This window comes from Micromys minutus (genome assembly GCF_963924665.1).
Source record: "Micromys minutus genome assembly, chromosome: 7".
Taxonomy (NCBI): Eukaryota; Metazoa; Chordata; class Mammalia; order Rodentia; family Muridae; genus Micromys; species Micromys minutus.
In genome coordinates this window covers 8,502,978-8,523,062 of record NC_137976.1, presented here as the reverse complement: position 1 = coordinate 8,523,062, position 20,085 = coordinate 8,502,978, and the positions used below count along the sequence as shown (strand labels likewise).

General features: G+C 38.5%; 1 protein-coding gene across 12 annotated transcripts in view; it reads right to left on the bottom strand.

Moving 5' to 3' along the window:
- The window catches only part of GRIK1 (glutamate ionotropic receptor kainate type subunit 1), a gene marked incomplete at both ends in the record, with an annotated part of 363,486 nt that overhangs the window by 8,072 nt on the left and 335,329 nt on the right, over positions 1-20,085 (bottom strand). For 6 of the 12 annotated variants that reach the window (XM_080918952.1, XM_080918957.1, XM_080918956.1 and 3 more), the window contains 2 exons: positions 7,265-7,515; positions 14,940-15,165. In XM_080918952.1, coding sequence (XP_080775078.1) covers positions 7,265-7,515; positions 14,940-15,165 — 477 coding nt within the window. Of the gene's footprint in view, positions 1-5,917; positions 6,068-7,264; positions 7,516-14,939; positions 15,166-20,085 lie in introns of those variants that run through there. The other 6 variants (XM_080918958.1, XM_080918960.1, XM_080918961.1 and 3 more) reach the window with 2 other exon arrangements.

Below are 20,085 nucleotides of genomic sequence, written 5' to 3'. Positions count from 1 at the left end.
AACACCAAAAGGTTGACTCATCTCTAGCTTGAAAAAGCAAATATAGGGAGAGCAAGGTGATGGAAAACAAACGCGTGTTATCCCTTTCTTCTGTCTTTCCCAACATTCTTAGGTTCTGCCTTCAGACTATGCTTTCAAGAACCGTCTATGTATATGCCTGCTAGTTGCTCTCTGCTTGTCTGTCTCTGTCTCTGTCTCTCTCTTCTCCTCCCCCCCTCCGTGTTTTGATTTAATATATAGCTTCATCAAAGTTGATAATGATCCACTTTTGCTGCACCACTGTTTGGAACAATTTGCACATGTTCAGTTTCGTGGGCATGCCCCTCACTCTTGATTCTGTGCTGTCTGATTTGAATCTTTGTCCACTTCACCTTTCACTGAAGTACAGGTAGGGCAATGTAATCCTGCTTAACATCTTAAATATATAATGTGTTCAGGAGCCACATAGAACCATTTAAAAACACATACACAAAAGGATTTTTTCATTCTATTATTGCTATGTTATTTCCTTTCCATTTTTCTAGTATATTTAAGTCATTTCTGGTGAGAGGGCAACCTCAAATTCCTTCTGCCTAAAGTTGAGGAAACAGGTTGAGCAAAGCAAATTCAGTTGGTTAGAGTCACATGACCATTTAGCAGCAGTATGGAGAACTGAACTGTTTTAATTCGAAGAATACTTTTAATTCTATTGGGTCCCTTAGGATATTTAGAGTTAGGTTTATAAGACAGCATTATTTGTATGTAGAAGAAGGGATTTGTAGATGAAAACTAAAGGCCTCCTCATTTCTGTGATAATAGTGTTTGGGTTTCTATGAAAAGGCTTTCTTCCCACCAACACAAAAACAACAGGCTCCTGTATCATTTGTCAAATATGTTGATCAGACCAAAGAGGAAACAATGCAGTTGAGGATGGACACTTGTAAATTCATGGAAAGGAGCCAGGCTCTGGCAGACTCCTTGTGGACAGCAGTTTCTTAATTTCTGTGATTGAAAACCACCCAGAGATCAGATCAGGGAAGCCTTCTGTTTAAAAGCTGATTATTTTATAGTTGGCTATTTTAAATTTGAAAATGTCATTCAATTGGAAAATTGGGATGAAAGGCAACTTTGGCTAAGCTTATCAAACCTTCTTAATTGTTGTGGAAGCTACAGTGACCCAATCCCTCAGCTTTTCATTGTGAGTTTCGCTGCATATACATCGAGAGGACCATACCCAGTGTCAGGCGGTTTAGGCATCTGGTGGATTCAGTCTAACATCAATGTAGTTCAAGTTTGGCAAGGTGTGAATCAATGCAGCTGTGTGACTGCTGGCGTGACTCACTATTCCCAGCGTGCTATAACACTTGTAAGTAGAAATCCTTTGAAAGTTGAAGAAAGAGCCTTCTTGTCCATATTGCCAGTTTCTATGGGAGGAATTTTGAAAGCCGAAATGATTTTAATTCCTGTGCATCTGGACATAACAATCCACAGATGGGGGAAGCTGAGTGAGGCAGTTCCTAGAGGTGGACTACAAGGCTGGCAGCGAGCAGGGGCCCGTTACTCTCTGCAAGGGATTAACTTATGATGCCTTTTGCAACTAGGTGTACAAAAAGCAGTACAGGAAAAATGAGTTCTTTCTCTTTGCTTCTCCATATGTTCAGGCTTCCTAGTAAACAGAGCTTGTAGTCTAAACACCATGTGCTTGGGAATTAAGTGGAATCCACTGTGGTATTGCATTATGGCTTATAAACAATATAGCACAATGCTTGTCAAATACAGTGAGGACTTTTGAAAATGTTTTTTGAATAAGTTTATAATCATATGAATCCAGCTGATTTTCATGTTGTTTATGTAGTTTTACTGAAAGAAAAGTTAAAATTCAATTTGTAATTTTAGTCTAAAACAGCAAAATACAGTAGAAAGCTTTATTATTTTTCTTCCTTGAATTAGGTGACTGATAGACTTATGAAGAAAAAAACTAATATAATGTTTTTATTATTATTGATGCCTTTGTTCAATCTTTTAATACCTTTCTGCCCCTCTGCTTGACTTTAGGCAGAATCTTATAAAAATTGATGCTTACCATTTAACTTGACAAAACTGCTAGGTTCAACGTAGCTTTTATTTATTTATTTTTATAAAAGCCCATGGTTGCGAAGTACTTTAAACTAAAGCAACTGTACTCAGGATTATTGCAAAATAAATTTATGTTAAAAAACTATCAAACAATCCTTAGCATTCAAGACAGTTTAAGATTCATGTGTATGACCTGATTTTGGAGAAAATTAATATGTCTGAGGTAACTTTAATGAAATGCATACCACGAATTTTAAATATTTTTCTTCAGGCTTGATGAAACATGAGGATTCCTGGCTGTGTCCACCGCGTGAACATCTGGACTGCAAATCTCTCCTTCAATGACTGTGATTTACACTAAACTCTCCGAACTAATGATGCAAACGTGATCTGATGAGTTTCGTCCTAAATTTCACTTGAAATGCAATAGACCCTGAGGTCAGTGTGGTCTCAGCAGTTATTGCCATGGAAACAAGAATTGTTTGTTAGAAGTTTGGACAAAAGAAGAGAAGTAGGAAAAAAAATCTACAAAAGCCCAAGGCAGCAACAAACTCCTTACTTGATCATTTTGAGTAGAGATAGATCTATGTCTTACCAATAAATGTTGAGATTATCAATATCATGAAGTCTCTGTCTTAAAAGATGCACATTTTTTCTTGGAGTCTCTACATAAATGGTCAATTGTATATCAGATGCTGAATATGCCTCTCTCTCTGAATATATCTATATAATCTATCATTAGGATTAGTAGCTCTATTTTTTGGTTTGAGTCAATCCATTTAATTTTATGTTTAAGGTATCGCTTTGCTTATTGAATTGTAACTCTTCTTGACTATTAGACTCAAGTTAATGTCTCAAATGATTACAATTACCTTGCCCTAACTTCATGCTAGAGTTTACTGTCTAGAAAGACTGCCCAAAGCTACTCCTAAACATCCTCATAGCTTCTTGATGCAGGCCCTTACCTTGAGTATAGTGACTTTGCCATTCATTTTATACACGTGCTCAAGTAAAATTGAACAGTGTCTGCAACTTTAAATTCATAATTTCATTTTCTAAATCTGGGCTGGTTTTAAGATGCTGAATTCATTTTCTCACTGCTCATGTGCCTAGAGAAAATACTTAATTTTTCTATACGATGCCATATTTGTAGATCAGTATTTATTATCAAGACTAAAGCAGTTGTATGTTCTATGCCATGATGTTATTTCATTTATTTCTCATGGTAGATGTAGTGACTATCATATGGGGATACACATCTTTCTAGTTGTTTTATAGAAAAGACACTATGACCTAAGGGCATAAAGGATACTGAATAGGGTGGAAATTCTCCATTCACGACACCATATTAAATATACTACAATACCAGATGATAAGGGCATGTTGAGTTTGATTCTCTTTGAGTTATTTAGCCATGAAAACTTTATTAAGTGCTTGCCAGTGGCACCTATTTTGAAAATACTTCTTCAAAGCAACTCCGTGTTGTAGAAAATGGCCTTCTAGTGTTAGATGTTAGAAATATGAAGCTAGAAAATATTTAGCAACTGAAACACGATGATTCCGCACAGTGATGCCACACATGGCTGTGCTTGAACCCGAGTTTGGGTAATTTATAAAATTCTCTTCTAACTCTATTGTCATGACTCAAGGTTCTGGACTCTAGTAAGCATTATTTCTGATAATAAAGCTGGATAAAAGTTGCTGAAAAGAAGTCAAATGTAATGCATGGGTAAACATTTTGAAAACTCTAAAATACCATGTAAATGTCAGAATTAGATAGCATACAGTCTAAAACAAATCCAAAAATGCCATTTACTTGTCTAAAAAAAAATTTAAGATAAGAAGTATTCTGTAGCCCAGGCTTCCCTTAAACTCAATATGTACTTGATCCTGATTTTCTAATCCTCCTGCCTTTGCCTTTTGAGTGTTAGGATTACAGGCTTAACTGGGACTCAGAAGCACCTCATAAGCTCCATGCAAGCCAGGTAAGAATTGTCCAAATGAGTTATATCCCAGGCCCTCCTAATGTTAACTTTGGAAGGAAATTACTTCTTTAACTCATCTCTGAATCCAACTTAAGAATGCTCTATGCAGGAAGGTGAATTTTGCTAGTTATTGCCAGTTTGAGTTTTCTCTATCATCAGTCACTCAGAAAATTTTATAGCCACTTTGGTGTACTAAATAGATTTTGGGAAATAAACTTAAGCACCTTGTGGATTCTGTCTGTTGAATCAATAAGTCATGAAACTGAGACCGATGGAGCCTTTATTCCACTCGGTAATCTGATTCTATTGATCCTGAAACCATGAGTTATGATCAGAGACACACAGTAGCCTTTCCCCACTTTAATAACAGTAAGTAAATAGTAATATAATTTTTAGGTATTTTCATAAGAGCTAATTTATTTAAAGAACAAAGCTGAGAGGCAATCAGTAGAGGAGTCAACTTTTCTGATCATACTTTTACTGAGGAAATATAAAGTTGTTTGGAAAGAGCTGTGACTAAGATCCTAGAACCCATTTAGAGCTAAGCAAGCAGGTCATGCTGCAGCGTGAATGTCCAGATGAAAGAAACCTCCATCTCTGCAATGTATTCTAGGGGATCACTTGGTAAGTCAAGAGAAAATCTCCTGACAGAGAGCAAAGACCAACTGATCCCATATTGAAGAGAGACAAGAGGCAGCTCAATTCCCCTACTCTCTGACAAGGGGAAAAAAACTTCGTGCAAACAGCAGACACTCCCTCTCACACCAAATCAAGTATGCCATTGGTTTTCTGTGTCACCAAACTGAGTTGGTGTGGGGATTATTCACTCCGAATGCAGGTGGAAAATAAATCTGCAGAGATCTGTGACTAACACGGATGGAAATCGTCTCTGGTATTTATCTTCTCCACCTTACCCATCTCCGCGGCACACTTAGGATGCATTCATAATGGTGACGGTCCAGGGAAATGAGTGTGAACTTGGCGAGGCTCGGAAAAGATGGCCGCAAGAAGGGCTACTCTGTCTTGGGCGAGTAGGAAGAAAGCGCAGTAACGTTGTGTGGGAAGATGCTTGTTGTGACACAGAGTGAGTGTGGGTGAGCAGCCAATGGAAGAGTTCATGAATTAGTTCATAGTTCCAGGAAATAGTACGTGGCTTGAAACTAATCAGGTTCTCAGGGGCTCTACCCACTTCCACACACGGCTGCTACCTGCTCTTTGAAGGCCAGATGCTGCAGAGTTCCTCTCATCATTTCTCTGAGACAAGCTCAGGCTAGGTCACCCCCCTTTGAAATCATGTTAAACCATTATTCTTCTGGTGATGGTTTCTGGACCTTTAAGAGCCAAGACACCTTTGAGGGTTGGTGTAAATAATATATTTAAAAGCTTGGGACCAATTTAGTTAAAAATTAACAATGTTATACAGTTTCTGGCTTACTTGTTGGAAAGACAGGGCTATAGAAAGTTTGAAATATGTAGGTATAAAGAACCCATGAGACATGGAGAGGGAAAGAAGAGGGGGAATTCACAAAGATAAAAAGAAGTTCACTTTCCCCTCTGTTGCCCCTTTATGTGTCTCAGGTTTTGCTTATGAAGAAAATGTCATTTATTTTTAATGCATAAAGAAAAGCACAAGATGACAGTTTTGGACAGAATAGTTTTCTATATATACATTCATCCAGGACTCTACATTCCTCTTATAAAACCCTGCGTCAATATTTCACGGATGTTTCAACCTGACCTGAGGGCCTGGAGTAGTGTGTGCACATTCTGCTAATGTAAGGAAAGGGGCAGACTGGGTACTTCAGTTTAATAGATACAGGAGCAAACGACACTCATTACAAACAGTTCTACTGCAAACAACTTTGAAAAACATTCAATTATACAGTATGGACTGAGGACTGTGTTCGAATCCCCCTTTCCTCTCGTAATAATTTACCACACTCTACATCTGTAGATAAAGTAGTCCCGGAAGTGGAGTTGGTCGGATGGGTTTGTTTACACTGCAGTCCATAAAAGAAACAAAAAGCCTTGCATGCAAAAGGAATGGAAAAAAAAAATAAAGAAAGTGAATAAATAAGAGGCAAGAATGAATGCTTAAATGCAAAAATAAATCAAATGAAGCCAGCAGTTATGAAGCAGCACATTAAAAGCATAATATATACAAGCTTTTACTTTTCAAATTAGTAGCATAAAACAAGACACCTTAAGAGAAAATTGAAATTTAAAGAAAACCGGTTCATTCTACCTATGAATTAAAGTCAGTTTTCTATAATGAGGTCAAAAAAAGAGGTGCTCATAATTCTGGGGAGGGTTTCCATGAAGAAACAAGAATATAATGAATCATCTTAGGGTTGGGGACTCAGTATAGTTTGTACGTAAAGAAAATGGTTCTTATCTGGTTATTAATCAAAGCCAGCCATACAATTTGCACTCTGTGCAAAATGAACATGTGGAACCTGATGTTGAAAATGATTAAGTTTCATGATATTGGTAGAAGAGGTAATAGTGCTTAGCTTTGAGATTCTACTGGTATCTTTATATTAAACTAGTGGGTTAATTTACTACAGTATCTTGGAGCTCTGCATCTTATTTATCTTAGAAGTGAATCATCTTAAATCTCAGTCAATTGTGCCCCTCCCAAAGCATCTAAGTTCTAGGCATGAACACCTTTAAAAGTGAAATAGGCAAAAAATAGGAGGCCTACTGAAATTGCTTCATCACCCTCGATGAAATTTAAGAAAATAAAGTCTCAAATATACTTTATTTTCATGTTTTGCTATTTATCATATTCATAGCAAAAGTTACATAAATTATCTTTCCACATATTCAATCTCAATGTTGTATACTGAAGGGCTGGTGACAGTTCTCTTGTGTCTTGTCATTTTGGATTATGTGTTTTTTGCTCTTTCTATAGTTTTTATCTTAAGAGCAAATAACTGTTGAAGAAATTCACTGAGTTTGGAATTTCTGCACTATCATTCCAAATGGAGCTAATTGGATTCGGTGTTCAAGCCTCTTCCTCCTTTTCATTAATAAATGATAGAGCTTCAGTGCCTACAGCACCTGGCAGGGATTCAGTGCTCTTTGCTCTAAGTCAGAAATGACTCTTATGGGCATCTAATTCAATAGACTGTTACAAACAGGAAAAATAGCCTTAACATTCTTAAACTCAAGGCATAAAATTCACAGCAAAGACTACCCTGTCTTAGAAAGAGATGACTCACCTGCTCAACGTCATTGTTCTTCCGTGATTTGTATAAAAACTCTCCAATGGCTACAAAAACAGAAAGGACAAGTCCTGCAGCCAGAACAATGAAGATGCCCCCAATGTTTTCCACTCCCAGAGCACTGGCTTCTTTACTGTCTTCTTCAGGGCAGCCATTTCCCCTCCACCATTTCTCTTTCATCATATGAAGCTTTCCTTCTTCTTGTAGCTGAAGAATGGCAATTGTAATTTTATCCCGGTAAGGGGAGCCTGCAAGTTGGTCACCAAAGAGATAAGAAAAAAAAATCGAGACATTTCACTATCTTAGTGACAAATACTTCAGAGTTACTATGAAACCCTGATGAACAAATCTATTAGCCAAAGTCAGGAATGCCCACTCTTCTATCTTGTTGACTCTAATTGATAAGAAAAAATGGGGAGGTGCCACGTTGAGGATTTTCATTCTAAATACACATTAAGTAGGAGCTCTATGACCTTTCTGGTTTTGTTGAGTTCTTCACCAATCTTTTCACATGTCAAGAGATTTATTGTTTAGATTCTATTTTTTTTTTTTCTGGCCTCTTTGTGATCTCTTATCTTGGCCGAGTTTGGCCATTCTTTCTTCTGGCTCCCTATCCATTGGAGTTCAGCAACATCACTTCTCTGGCCAAGCAGAGCTAAAGTGATGGATGATATTTCTACTCTTGCCTCATACATCTTCCCAACACGCTCTGCTTGCTGTCTTTTCCTAACGAGGACCACAACAAAGAAACACTTTTAAGTCAGCAGTGATGGGATGCCACAGAGAGAAGGAGTTCGGATGCTAGGGTCGCTGCATGAAGCAATCCTCTCTTTTAACACAGATGGGTGATGACAAGAAAGGAATTACACAGTGCAAGATATTAAAAGATTTCAGGTGTTTACAGTGGCTCATCCATAATGATTCATGTACCAATTAAGGTAAAGTATGTTTTAGATAATTCTGTGTTGCTAATATTCTGTGGCAAGGATTTGGTAATATTTATGGTCTGTCTTCTGGTGATACCATTCAAGCATTAATTATGAAGAGTTGGAAAGGAAAAGCTCCAGTGGGTATACATGGATACAGTTTCTTAGTTCTGAATTCTTAGTTCTGAATTTCTATGTTAATCAGTAGAAAAGAGATAAAACAAGATTCCCTTACTCATCCATTTTCTTGGATGACAACATTTTTTTTATAGTATTTCTTGTCCTCAGAAGTAGGAAGCTCCCTTTGCATACAAAAGTTAAAGCCACTCCTGGTGGCAGCAAGTTGAAAAGTCAGGGTCTTAAAAAAGGTAAAATATTAAGAATAATAAAGTCAAGACCATTTGTTAAAATGGTTTAAGGAAAATTAAAATCTGCAGGTATGAGTAAAAGCCAAGAATTAAAGTCAGCTTTTTTCATTTCTTATTTCTTAGTGCTATTCTGTGAAAGTGCTTGCAGCTGCCTTCCCATCCTCACAGATGACTTATGTCTCATGCCATAGCTTAAATGCAATCAGCTCATGTCTAATGTTCTGTCATTTCTCATATATTTCTTCCTAAGACGTAAAAAGAATTGTCAACACACAAAATCTACCTTAAGAGAAGAGGGAAACGAGTTAAAGAGAGATTATAGTTTGCCAATACAGTGTATGGATTTGGGTGGTGAGAAATTGGATTTTGGAAACAAAATAAAAGGTACCATCTCTTTGCTTAAACTTTCCCAGAACAATAGATAGAGACAAAATTAACAGCATTAGTATCCCTAGAGTGTACAAGCAAATTAGAGGACCTGGAGTACATTGCTTTAAGGTCTATGGAAATGCTCTGATGAGCACAAGAGTGTCACTCCTGGTCATGGCTGCACAGTAGTCATAGTGATACACACAGTGGGTACTCAGTAAATGCTTGCTGCCCCTCTCCTCCTGCCTTCAGGCTGCACAAGACTGAACACATTACAGACAGATGGAGATCCGATCTCTGTTTAATGTTGCTCTCTAAGGAAGATACTTTCCAGCCTTCCAGTAACCTGTTTAAATCTTAACTGCTCCCAACCTCTTGAAGCTTTATTTTAAATCCCCCCAGGAGGCACATTTCTAGAGCGTCTGTCCTGAGAGTTTCTAAGCAGCAGTTTTCAATTTTAGCTTGTGACTGGGCCAGCTTTGCCAATCTCCTATTATGGGAGAGACTCCAGAGCCCCTGGGGACTTGGGGGCAAGACTGGACATGGTGGAGACCTTTTCACATCTGCATTTTTAACTTCAGCCTTTGTTACTGGTTAAGTGGCCCAATTGACATCAGGAGTGACTTCTTGCAAATAATTTGGCCAAGAAAAAAAAGGGTGTATGCACACACGAATCTTTCTGAATAGCAACTGATCTTTCTTAAAGAATAAATTCATCATAAAAGAAGCATTTCTCAAATGTTTCCAGCAGCTGTATTCCCCATGGATGAGTTTGCTCCGAAGCCAACCATCTGTTTCAATTATTCCCTCATTGTTTTTGCTTTAAGAGCATGACAGGTTTATCACCACTGTGAAACCCCCCCTGGAGTATATTTCTTTTCATCTAGGAAGGGTAGATGGAGGCTCTCTATCATCTGCATTTGTTATAGGTAAGTTGGCAAGAGTGAGACAGAATGAATATGTGTGGGTCTCTCCATGTAGTAGGTATGATATAGAAATGTAGACAGACTCATTACAGAGGCAGCCTCATTCACAGGAAGGCAGAAAGTAAGCCCTAAAGTGCTGCATTCTTCAGCAGAACTGCAGAGAGGGTCAGCTCCCATGATTCCTGCCTCACCCCCCCCCCCCACCAGACACACTGTCAGAAACTCAGAGTGAAGGCCCAAACCTAAAGCAGGGTATTAGACTTGCTCAGCAAGCACTCTGTCACTGAGCTGAACCCTCAGCCCCTAAATATTCCACTCTTTAAAAAGAGTAAAATCAAAATCCTTATGTTCACATGCAGCTGCTCCCAGAGTGATGCATATTCCTGTTTTCTATCATTTCTACCACACAGAAGTTTAGGTGTCATTGAGGGACGCTAAAGGGATCGGGTGGGGTTGTATGGTAAAAGATTGAGTAAGAAAGCTTCAGTGTACGGTAATCTAGTTTAAAGATGGCTGAGTTTAAAAAAATCTAGTTTCTGCTCAAGAAGATACAATGTGTCCCATCAGTCCTAGGGTCCTAGTTCTGCAAAGATTAAGGCAAAAACTATTCCTCGTGTTTCTTCTGACTTCTGCTTTATTTACTAAACCAGCTTTGAGGAAACATACGGAACATTTGCTCAACTTCTTCCACGTGTGTTATCTAAAATGACATGGCCATGCTGAGTTAGGGTGATAAGAGATTGTTTTAAGGTTCCCAAAGTCTCTTTTGTCTATTTAGTTATTGTCCTATGGCGGTCACCCAGTTCTAGCTCTCCGCCTGCTGTTTTCCCTGTGGCACTAAATGGCTTTCTTTTGGTCTGCTTTACTGTTGCTCTCTCATGTCATGGGGCAAGCTCTTATTAGCTAATCTCTGTGTCTTTGGAATACAAAGGAATTCTTTCCTCCTTTCTGTGTCACATGACCTTCTAGATTCTTGAAAGTGCATTCCTAATTTCCTATTATAATTGTTCACAGGCCATCTTGTCTATTTCGGCACAAGGAAATCTCCAGTGTTTCCTATTGAAGTAGTGTAGGCAGCAAGACCTTGTCCTGTCCCGGGACATGATACCTACTGGTAGGAGAGAACTGAAGGAGCCAATTCCTATATTCCAACAGTACCCAACAAGAGGGTTTGACACAGCATAACCAAAAGAAGTTAATTAGTTACCACCTACATGGTCTATTCACCCAGTGCAAAAGTATAATAAGAGTAAAATGAGCACATTATAAGCCAATTTTGTAGTACAAGGGCTCCCATTCTGACTGGCTTCTGCCAGGAAGCCTGGTATTTCTAATAATGCACAAAGTTAGTAATTCAGGTAACCAGCTTTACCCAATTAAAGAGGATGCCTAGAACATTACTAGGCAGTTATACACCATCTGGCCACCTTTAAACATATATTTTATCTTGATTTTCTCTTGCCTAGAATACTCAAGCCTTTCTTTCAACAAGCTTTTTTGCCTTTCTGCTACTTACACAAAAATGTAGAAAACTATTTTGTTCTTGTTGTTGTTGTGTGGTGCTAGCCTATTGCTCAGTTTTTGTTTCTATTTCATTTTGTTCATGGGTTATCTTAGTTGTCAAGTTGACATAACCTACATTTACCCAGGAAGAGATGTACAATGAGGAATTTTGCCTACATCAGTTGGGTTGACCTGTGGGCATATCTGTGGGGAGGGTTGTCTTAAGGAAGCTAATGCTACAGGAAGACCAAGACCATTGTGAGCAGCTCCATTCCTAAGCAGGGGGCCTTTAATTGTGTTAAGAATGGAGAACTGAGCTGAACACAAGGAAGCAAGTGAACATGTCAAGAGCACGCCTCTCTGTTCTTGAATGTGTGATGTGACATCTCTGTCCTTGAATTAACTGAAACCAGAACTCTGTCCAAAGACTATTCAGAAAGCTCACTACCCAAATAGCTAAATTAGCCCATAGTTTTCAAAATAATACTGGGACACTTACTTTTCCCTCGCAACAGTTGTGCCTCAGAACTGCTGAGGCCTCGATTTGGTGATTATTGCTTAAGATTGTTTTAAGATATTATGTGCGCTGAAGGCAGAGGCTGTTTTCATGTGACAAATGCAGACAAGTTCAATGAAGTCTAAGTATTATCCAATGTGACTGATTTTCAGGAGCAAGGAGGGCTTGACTGTGTGATTTTAAATGCAGTGGCTGTTGTTGGCTAACTCAGCTGTGTCCTTTCCCGGGACCATTTGTAGCCATATACTTATTTCTTTCATTTAATCCCAGAATTTTAACATGCTCATTAAGTGTGCATCTTCTGGAGTTGTGAAATTCTATATTTTGATGATGCTTCTACAAGACTTTAAGCCACTGCTAGCCAAAGATCTGAATCTAATAAGCTCTTTGGACCATGCAACAAGGACCTACTATCCGAACCACTCTTAAGTAGGTTTTCGTTTTTTGTTTTAATGGCATCCCCTGAATAATGGATGATAAGTCAGACAACTTCTTTGTCTTTGCTCATCTCAAAGTAGGTACAAGAAGAGATATCTAAGGACTCTACCATGGCCGTATTGTTGCTTTTTCTGGGGAGAATGTGGAGTGATTGCCATTAGTGATGGCTAGTCAAAGTGCAGAGAGCAAATGACTCAAATGACAAAGCTATGTGCCCAACTCTAATTGATGCATCTACAAAGACAATACAATTTCTGCAGACAAGTTTTAGGGAACCTTGCAGAAGAGGGGAAGAAAAGATTGTAGGAGCCAGAGGACCAGGATTCCTGCCATAAGTTTGTGGCACCTAGTCACAATAGAAAATCTGTGTGTCAGATTTGAAATGGCAAAATGGCTGCCTGAACAAGACCTAAACAATTCCAGTAGCAGTGTGACATTCGGTGTGGATGGGGGAGATCTCATGGACTTCCCTTTAGATTAAGAGCTACAGCAATTAGTAACTGCTCAGAGAGGGAGAATTAGCTTTCCTCTGATTCTTCTTCCTAGATGGATGAGCTTCCATTTGTAATTCAGTAATAATCAGCTCTAGAAACATATATGCAAGCAGCACTAAACATGCACAATGGGATACCTTTATATGTTTACTCATTTATATGTATTTATAACAGCAACAGTTAAAGAGGAGGGGGATGTGAATTTAAAGGGAGGCACTCATGAAAGAGGAAAGAGAAAAAAGAGAAATGGTGCAGTTTATATTTTTATTAAATTAATTCTCTTTTTAAGAATTTGTAAAAAGAGGAGGCCAGGAAATGAAGCCAGGCTCCTATCACAGATCTTCACAAGCATGACCATGAATCCCAGGTTTTTCATGGATGCTGTAACCTTACTCTCCAGAGCTGTAGTCCTGCATTCCGTGACCAGAGCTTTTCACCAGCATCATTCTTGTCTGAATGACAGGGAAGACACAACTGGAAATCAGATACACAGTAGTGTATACTAACTTCCCCAGAATTGTGCCCTGGGTAATTTTTCTTTGAATGGAGCAAATTAAATGCACAAAACCATACACAAGAAGCTCAGCCTAAACATAAAAGCTTATTTCCCAAATATTCCACAGTAGCCTATTCCCCTATACTTCTATACCACATAGCCTGACATTCTCTCGAAGTATCATCAACTAACCTATTTGCAGCATGCTCAAATACACTCAGTAAACCGATCATATAAAAGAGCTAACGGAGGGCCAAGGAGGTAGTTATGGACTCCCTAGTGTAATTGTCCTTCTGAAGATTTAGAGGGCAACAGTGGTAATAAAGTTAGTTTCTCATAGGATATGTTAATATTTTAAACAAAATATAGTGGAGAGCTAACCAGTTCTCTAACAAGTTCTTTATTTAATTAACAGTAGTATGATGAATATTATTGAACATGGGTTGAATACAGTTTTTCAAAGGAAGTTAATTCGTTGTCAGATTATTAATATTAGGAAATTTATTTCACCTAAATGGTGAGTTTGTTTTTTGTTGGGAAAGTGAAGCATCTGGGCCTACTTATTCTTCAAGTCCTATGGATTTACAGCTGACCGATGGGAAAGGCCTCCTTTAGACAAGTCATTCTCTGTCCATCTGCAGTTGATAGCATTCTCTCCTACCAGTCAAGCAAAGCAACCAGCTTGACTCAGGATCCATCTTAGCTTCCAAGCAGTGACGTTTATGACCCCTGCCTGATACTGGCAGTCACACTGCATAATCCCCATCAAACATGGCAACAAAATAAAAGACAAATAAATCAAGCCTACCTAGGGCTCTTCTCAGTCTGGCTTAGCTGCCACTATAATTCCTTCCTACTGGATTAACCTACAGTTCTAGATGGACTTATTTCTCTCTCTTAGATTACCAAAGCTTAACTTGAGAGGAACAGGCTTCTTCTTAACAGAACATTGTAAGTACAGTTTTTTTATACTGTGAGAGAAAGATCCATAATTGCCCCCTTTTCTGTTTATTCCTGTTACTATCATGGAAGAGGATAGTATAAGAAAACATTGGCCTTCCAGGAAGTAAGGTCTCGTGGAGACACTGTGATATGTAACTGAACCAGTAGAAATATTTGGAGCTGTTAGGTAGATATTCTTTGATTCTAGTTTATTGTCTGAGAAAAGTTTAAATTTTAATTTCTGCCTCTTTCTTTAGACAGATATGGCAACATTTTCTCATTTATTAAGATAGAGAAATAGTCCTCTACCTGCAGAATTAGTTTTCGTCTATATTTAGAATTAATTTTCTTATATTTTAATATAACTCAAGATATAAAAACTAGATACACAAGATATTTAAGAAAATAATAAATGAAAATCAAATAGGAAAATAGTTCCTTAAAATATTGGTGGTCAGAATAAAATCTATGTAAATCTTAAACAGTTACATTGTAGTAAGATATAAAATAAACAGTGGTTGAAAAATGATTAGAATAAGTACCTGAGATTCCTCAATTTAAACTATAACTATGTTTTAAAATGGATGTTTCTCTTCCTTGTTAGTCAACTAGACATGGCATGTCTCAAACATGTTGAATACTTGTTATCAACATCTTCCAACTTAGCCTTGGCTCATGCCTTGTCCTTCTTACCGATAGGTGTCCCCACTCCATAGCCTTTGGAGTCTATAAGGCCCCCGATCTGAGTGAGGTTGCAGTTCCTCTGTGTCACATACTCAATGCTGGTGGACTCCATCAGCAGGGCGTAGTCGGTGGTGAGCACCCTCTGGATTCCCTCATCACTGTTTTTAACCAGTGCACTCTGCTGTCTACTGCTCATGAAAGCCCACATTTTCTCATAGGTGGAGATCTTTGATTTCTGCAGAGAAAACAAAAGGACACCGACCAGCAGAAGAGTGCTGAAAACAAATGGCCCAAGGAAGTTCAACATCCTAGTGGGTCAAATAATAAAGGGGAAGCTCTCTGTACATGAGAAACTGGAGGGATGACATTGGGACTTCGGTCTGACAAGTAGCCAAGAAGAGATTATTCAGCAATGAAGATAACATGGATATTCTTAGATCAATATGGAAGGAAAGATGTTGGCAGATGGAAATTCTGGCTCAAGGTTTTCTTCTTGATTTTTGGTTAGGAAAAAAAAAAAAAAAAAAAGAACAGAAGCTTCAGTGATAGCGCTTGTCCAGTGAATGGTTGACATTGGGAACAGTCCTTCCCAGTCCCCTGGGCCAAGTTGAGGCTGTCTCCCTTCAGATTTCTAGTCATTGACTTTCCTTCTCTTCAGTCACTGGGCAGCAGTCACTTTACTGTTTCCCAGCATGGAAGTTCCAGTGGCTGGCCAGCACTACTGTGCCAGGGATAGCCTGGGATATGCCACCTGCAGCTTCTGCTTATTTGTGAGATGCATCCATTGCTAAATTTTCTACAAAATGAAGCGTGTAAATGCTCTTTTCTAGTTGGTATTCAAACCAGAAGCCTCTCTTTTTATGTATGTAATTTCTCACTGCAGTCTTTTTTTTTTTTTTTTTTTTTTTTTAGATAACAAGGGTTGCATATTTCATTTGAAAGTGTTCTATTATTCTCATGTCTTTTATTCAGCTTTTTGGTAGAGTCAATAACAGACTATCTATATGATATATTATATATGCAGCTATACATAGGCACAATTACCTCATTATCTTCTTTGTTAAAACATACTGCCTCCATTTCCATATTGCTTAGATATGAATTTCCATTCTTTTGAATATCTATGATTAGGCATTTTACATTTTTACTCTGTAATTTCCATAATGTTTCAAGTTTTTCCCCCAAATTTGTCTTCATTTGCGTCACTACACCCTCCCATTTATTTCAAAGATCAATGTCATCATAGGAATTACTGATGTTTTCAAGCTAAAGCTGGTTGTGATACATGTAGACTCCTTGGCAAGGCCCAGGAATATCATCTTAGGGATACAAAGAAGCTTAAAACAGGATTAGGAGCTGTAGTTACAAAATGAATATACCTCTGGAATCAGCTCTAGTGACTGTTCAACTCAAATGTTCCCAACTTACTTGACTCTGTGTAAGATCTGTGTTAACAAAGTAGGTCTTATGAGTTGGGGAGGTGGGGGACAGATGGCTTTAGTTTTGATTATTAGGCATTTAAAGAGCCCCACGAGAAAGAGCTTATGAGACAGATAACAATTCAATACGCATACCGTGTACAAGGTGATGATTTATAGGATTCATCCTATTATGATGAAGCTCCTGAGACTAACTCTACAGCCCCAGGGGATCTGCAAATCGGAGCAGCTAATGTTTCCACAATAAAGGTATGTCCTGGGTACCAGGGCCAATGCTTCATTTATTGTATAGTTTCAGCCTTAAAGAGTCTGATACTACTAAATTCTTAATGAAGAGAAGAGTGATTTATACAAAATCAGGGAGGTCACTCTGTCTTTTCTGTAGCAATTGTATGGCTGGGAAAATTATTCCTTTATCAGGAAACTACCTTAAGGGGAAATAATTTTCTTTGAGGCATGCAGTTTTAAAGTTCTCAGAGACTTGTAGAGAGACATTCACTTAAACTATCACTTTTATAGATGAAAAACTTTTGGCATAGACTGTTCGAAGACTTCAGAAAAAACAGTGAAAGTTAACATCAGAACAAATTCTAGACCCCAGGAACCCCAATATTTCATTCAGTGTTCCTTCCAATAACCCATGGTGACTTGAGTGAGGTAGATGTTTCTATTGCCAAAGATTTTTTTGGACAATGACTTATTCTACATCTGAAAACATAGGGCTTATTAAAGTACCATCATTCTCCATAGAGCTTCGGCTAGTTGGTTTTATGTTGGTCCAGCTTAGACATCAGCTTCCAAGTAAAAATTTCACAAACATTTATTTATCTTTTCATTGTTTTAAATTTATTAAACTGAATTTTGTGGTTAGAAAAGTGGAATATTGTTTTGTAGAAGTAAAAGAGATAAAATAGTGGCCACTGAAGGAAAGGCCACCCAGAGACTGCCATACCTAGCAATTGATCCTATCTGCAGACACCAAATCCAGACACTATTGCTGGTGCCAAGAAGTGCTTGCTGACAGAAGCCTGGTATACCTGTCCACTGAGAGGCTCTGCCAGACTCTTACCAATACAGATGCAGATGCATGCAGCCAACCATCGGACTGAGCATGGGGAACCCAATGGAGGAGGTAGGAGAAGAATTGAAGGAGTTGAATGGGATTGCAATCCCATAAGAAGAACAACAATATCAACCAACCAGACCCCTCGAAACTCCCAGTGACTAAACCACTAACCAAAGGGTACCCATGGAGGACCCTATGGCTGTAAATAATTCATATGTAGCAGAAGACTGCCTTATCTTGCATCAATGAGAGGGTAACATCTTGGTCCTGTGGAAGCTCGATACCCCAGCATAGGGGAATGCTAGGGTGCTGAGGTGGGAGTGGCTGGTGGGTGTGGGAGCACTCTCATAGGAGCAGGGAGGAAGGAGGAGGGATTAGAGAGTTTGTGGAGGGGAAACTGGGAAGGGGGATAACATTTGAAATGTAAATAAAATAACCAACAAAAATAATAGTAAACAAATAAATTGAAAATGATAATGGCCATTTTATCCATAATGAATGAACAGCATGGGGAGACCTTCAAATCACAGTCACTGGGAGATAATGTATTTTCATTCACAGGACAGCAAGCAAGAGAAAGGTTTGCTGGGAATTTCACTTAAGGATTCTCCAAGCCCATTGCTCTGCTTTCTAAATCAGGCCCTTTATAGAACAGGTCTTGGGCAAAGTGACACTCAGAGGTCCCAGTTGGTAGCTAGATGAGTCACTAAACCAAAGGTATCTTTCTTGCTTATCCCCTAGTTCTACCCACTGTAATACTGTGCTCAGTAAAGTTTATTCTTTTGTTAGTCCCTAAAACAGCATTTTCAGAGTAAATTTGGTATATACTTCCCAATAGATAATTGTATTAGTTTTCAAGATGAAAATCTTAGCATGTCTTTAAGTGATGGGTGTGCTTTGCCAAAAGTATTGTAAATGCCTAAAGATCAAACCAAGTGTTTAAATGATAGCTTTGCCTTCCCAGATCATGTCTAGCCTGAGTCAGCCTCCTAAATCACTCTAGATAATGTGGAATATTAAACCATGGAAGCAGTGATTGCCTCTAATTTCACTGAATCTATCAAAAGCCAATTAGAACACTTGGGTCCTTAGAGGATACAGGCTCAGATAAATTCCTTTGGCTGGTTTAACCTGATTATCTGTCTTCATGCCAACAGTTTACAGATAATAAACACTTCTTATTTGGTAGAGGGCAGAGTCAGTGTGATAATCCTGATGATTACCTAATTTTTTTCTTTACTTTCCACCTTGTGATGCATGCAGGCTGAGGACTCGCTGGGTGGTGACTTGCAGTGTAGTGTGTATGTAGGCAGTTACAAACTGTTGAGAGTGGTGAGAACAAAGGGCTCAGACAGTGTTTACTCTGTCACACGCTTTTCTCTGAGCATGGTGGGTGTACTCATCCCATTAGTGTGAAAGGTACCATTAAGATTCCAGCTTCACAGCTGCACACATAGGATATTAGGATAATGCACCGGAAAGGGGTAGCACTAGGGTCTCGTTCCAGAGCTCCTTTTCCAGAGTCTAGTTTCTTCATCAAAGGGAATTCATGTTTGTTCAAATACTCACAGCCAGGTGACCTAACTCATCTTTCAAAGAAATTGCTCAAGTGTTCGTAAGCAGCTCCCTGTTCTGGGAGAGGTGTAGGTCTTTCACTTAGCCTATCATACCCTGGGAGCATTTAATGACTTTCAATAGGTTCTGTTCATCTAGACAAAAGTTCCATGTTTCAAGATATGCAGACGTGGAACCTGGAAAACAATGTGGGTATAATTAGCACTTTGTCTCATCTCTCATGGCATTTTGTTTTTTCCATTGTTCCTTTTCAGCTGTAGGGTTTTGTGACAGGTTGTGAGGATGGACAGAGCTCGGTAGTGTAGCATGATCCTAAGAATGAGAGAGCTTCCATTTTATAGAAACATCTTTCCAACGTTTCATATCTAGTGAGATAAACATTGCTTATCACAGCATTTCCCCCAGCTGAGTTATACAGGGAGAATATATGATCCCATTATTCAGAAGAATCGATACCTGTGAAATCCTGCTTCAGGCCACAGTTTTTGAAGGTCTTATGCATAGATCCATACTTACAATTTTTTTCACTTATTTTCATAAGCCTACACATATTCACATTAGGAATATATTACTGAGATTTTCTTTTTGGCGTTGTGTCAAAAATGACCCTACACATGTGGTACATGCCACACAGAACACATTGGTGATCAAAATAATTCTATCTAAAGTTTTTCCAGTAGGTGACTGAGAAATCCCAATCTTTAAGAAGTACCTCTAGAAATTAAAAATAAAAAGATTTTGACAATTCAGAATTCACGCTTAAGAAGCCAGCAACATACAGAGGACAATGCCTGCCCGAAATACAACTATTTCATTTAATATGATGAAGTGTCATGAAATGGTAATTTCTCACACCACGGTAGAGATGATTTAATTTAACAATCATCAGTTGAAGCAAGAGCATTAGAAGACGTCATCTGTGGTGTTGTAGGGGCTCTGCCTTTCCAGATATGACCACTGTGTCAGACCACACTCTTACCTTGAATCAATAGGAAGTTATGACATTTGAAGATTCTCTGAAGCTTTACAATTTCACTGTCTCCCTTTAGGGAATTCTCTCAGCAAGACTTCACTA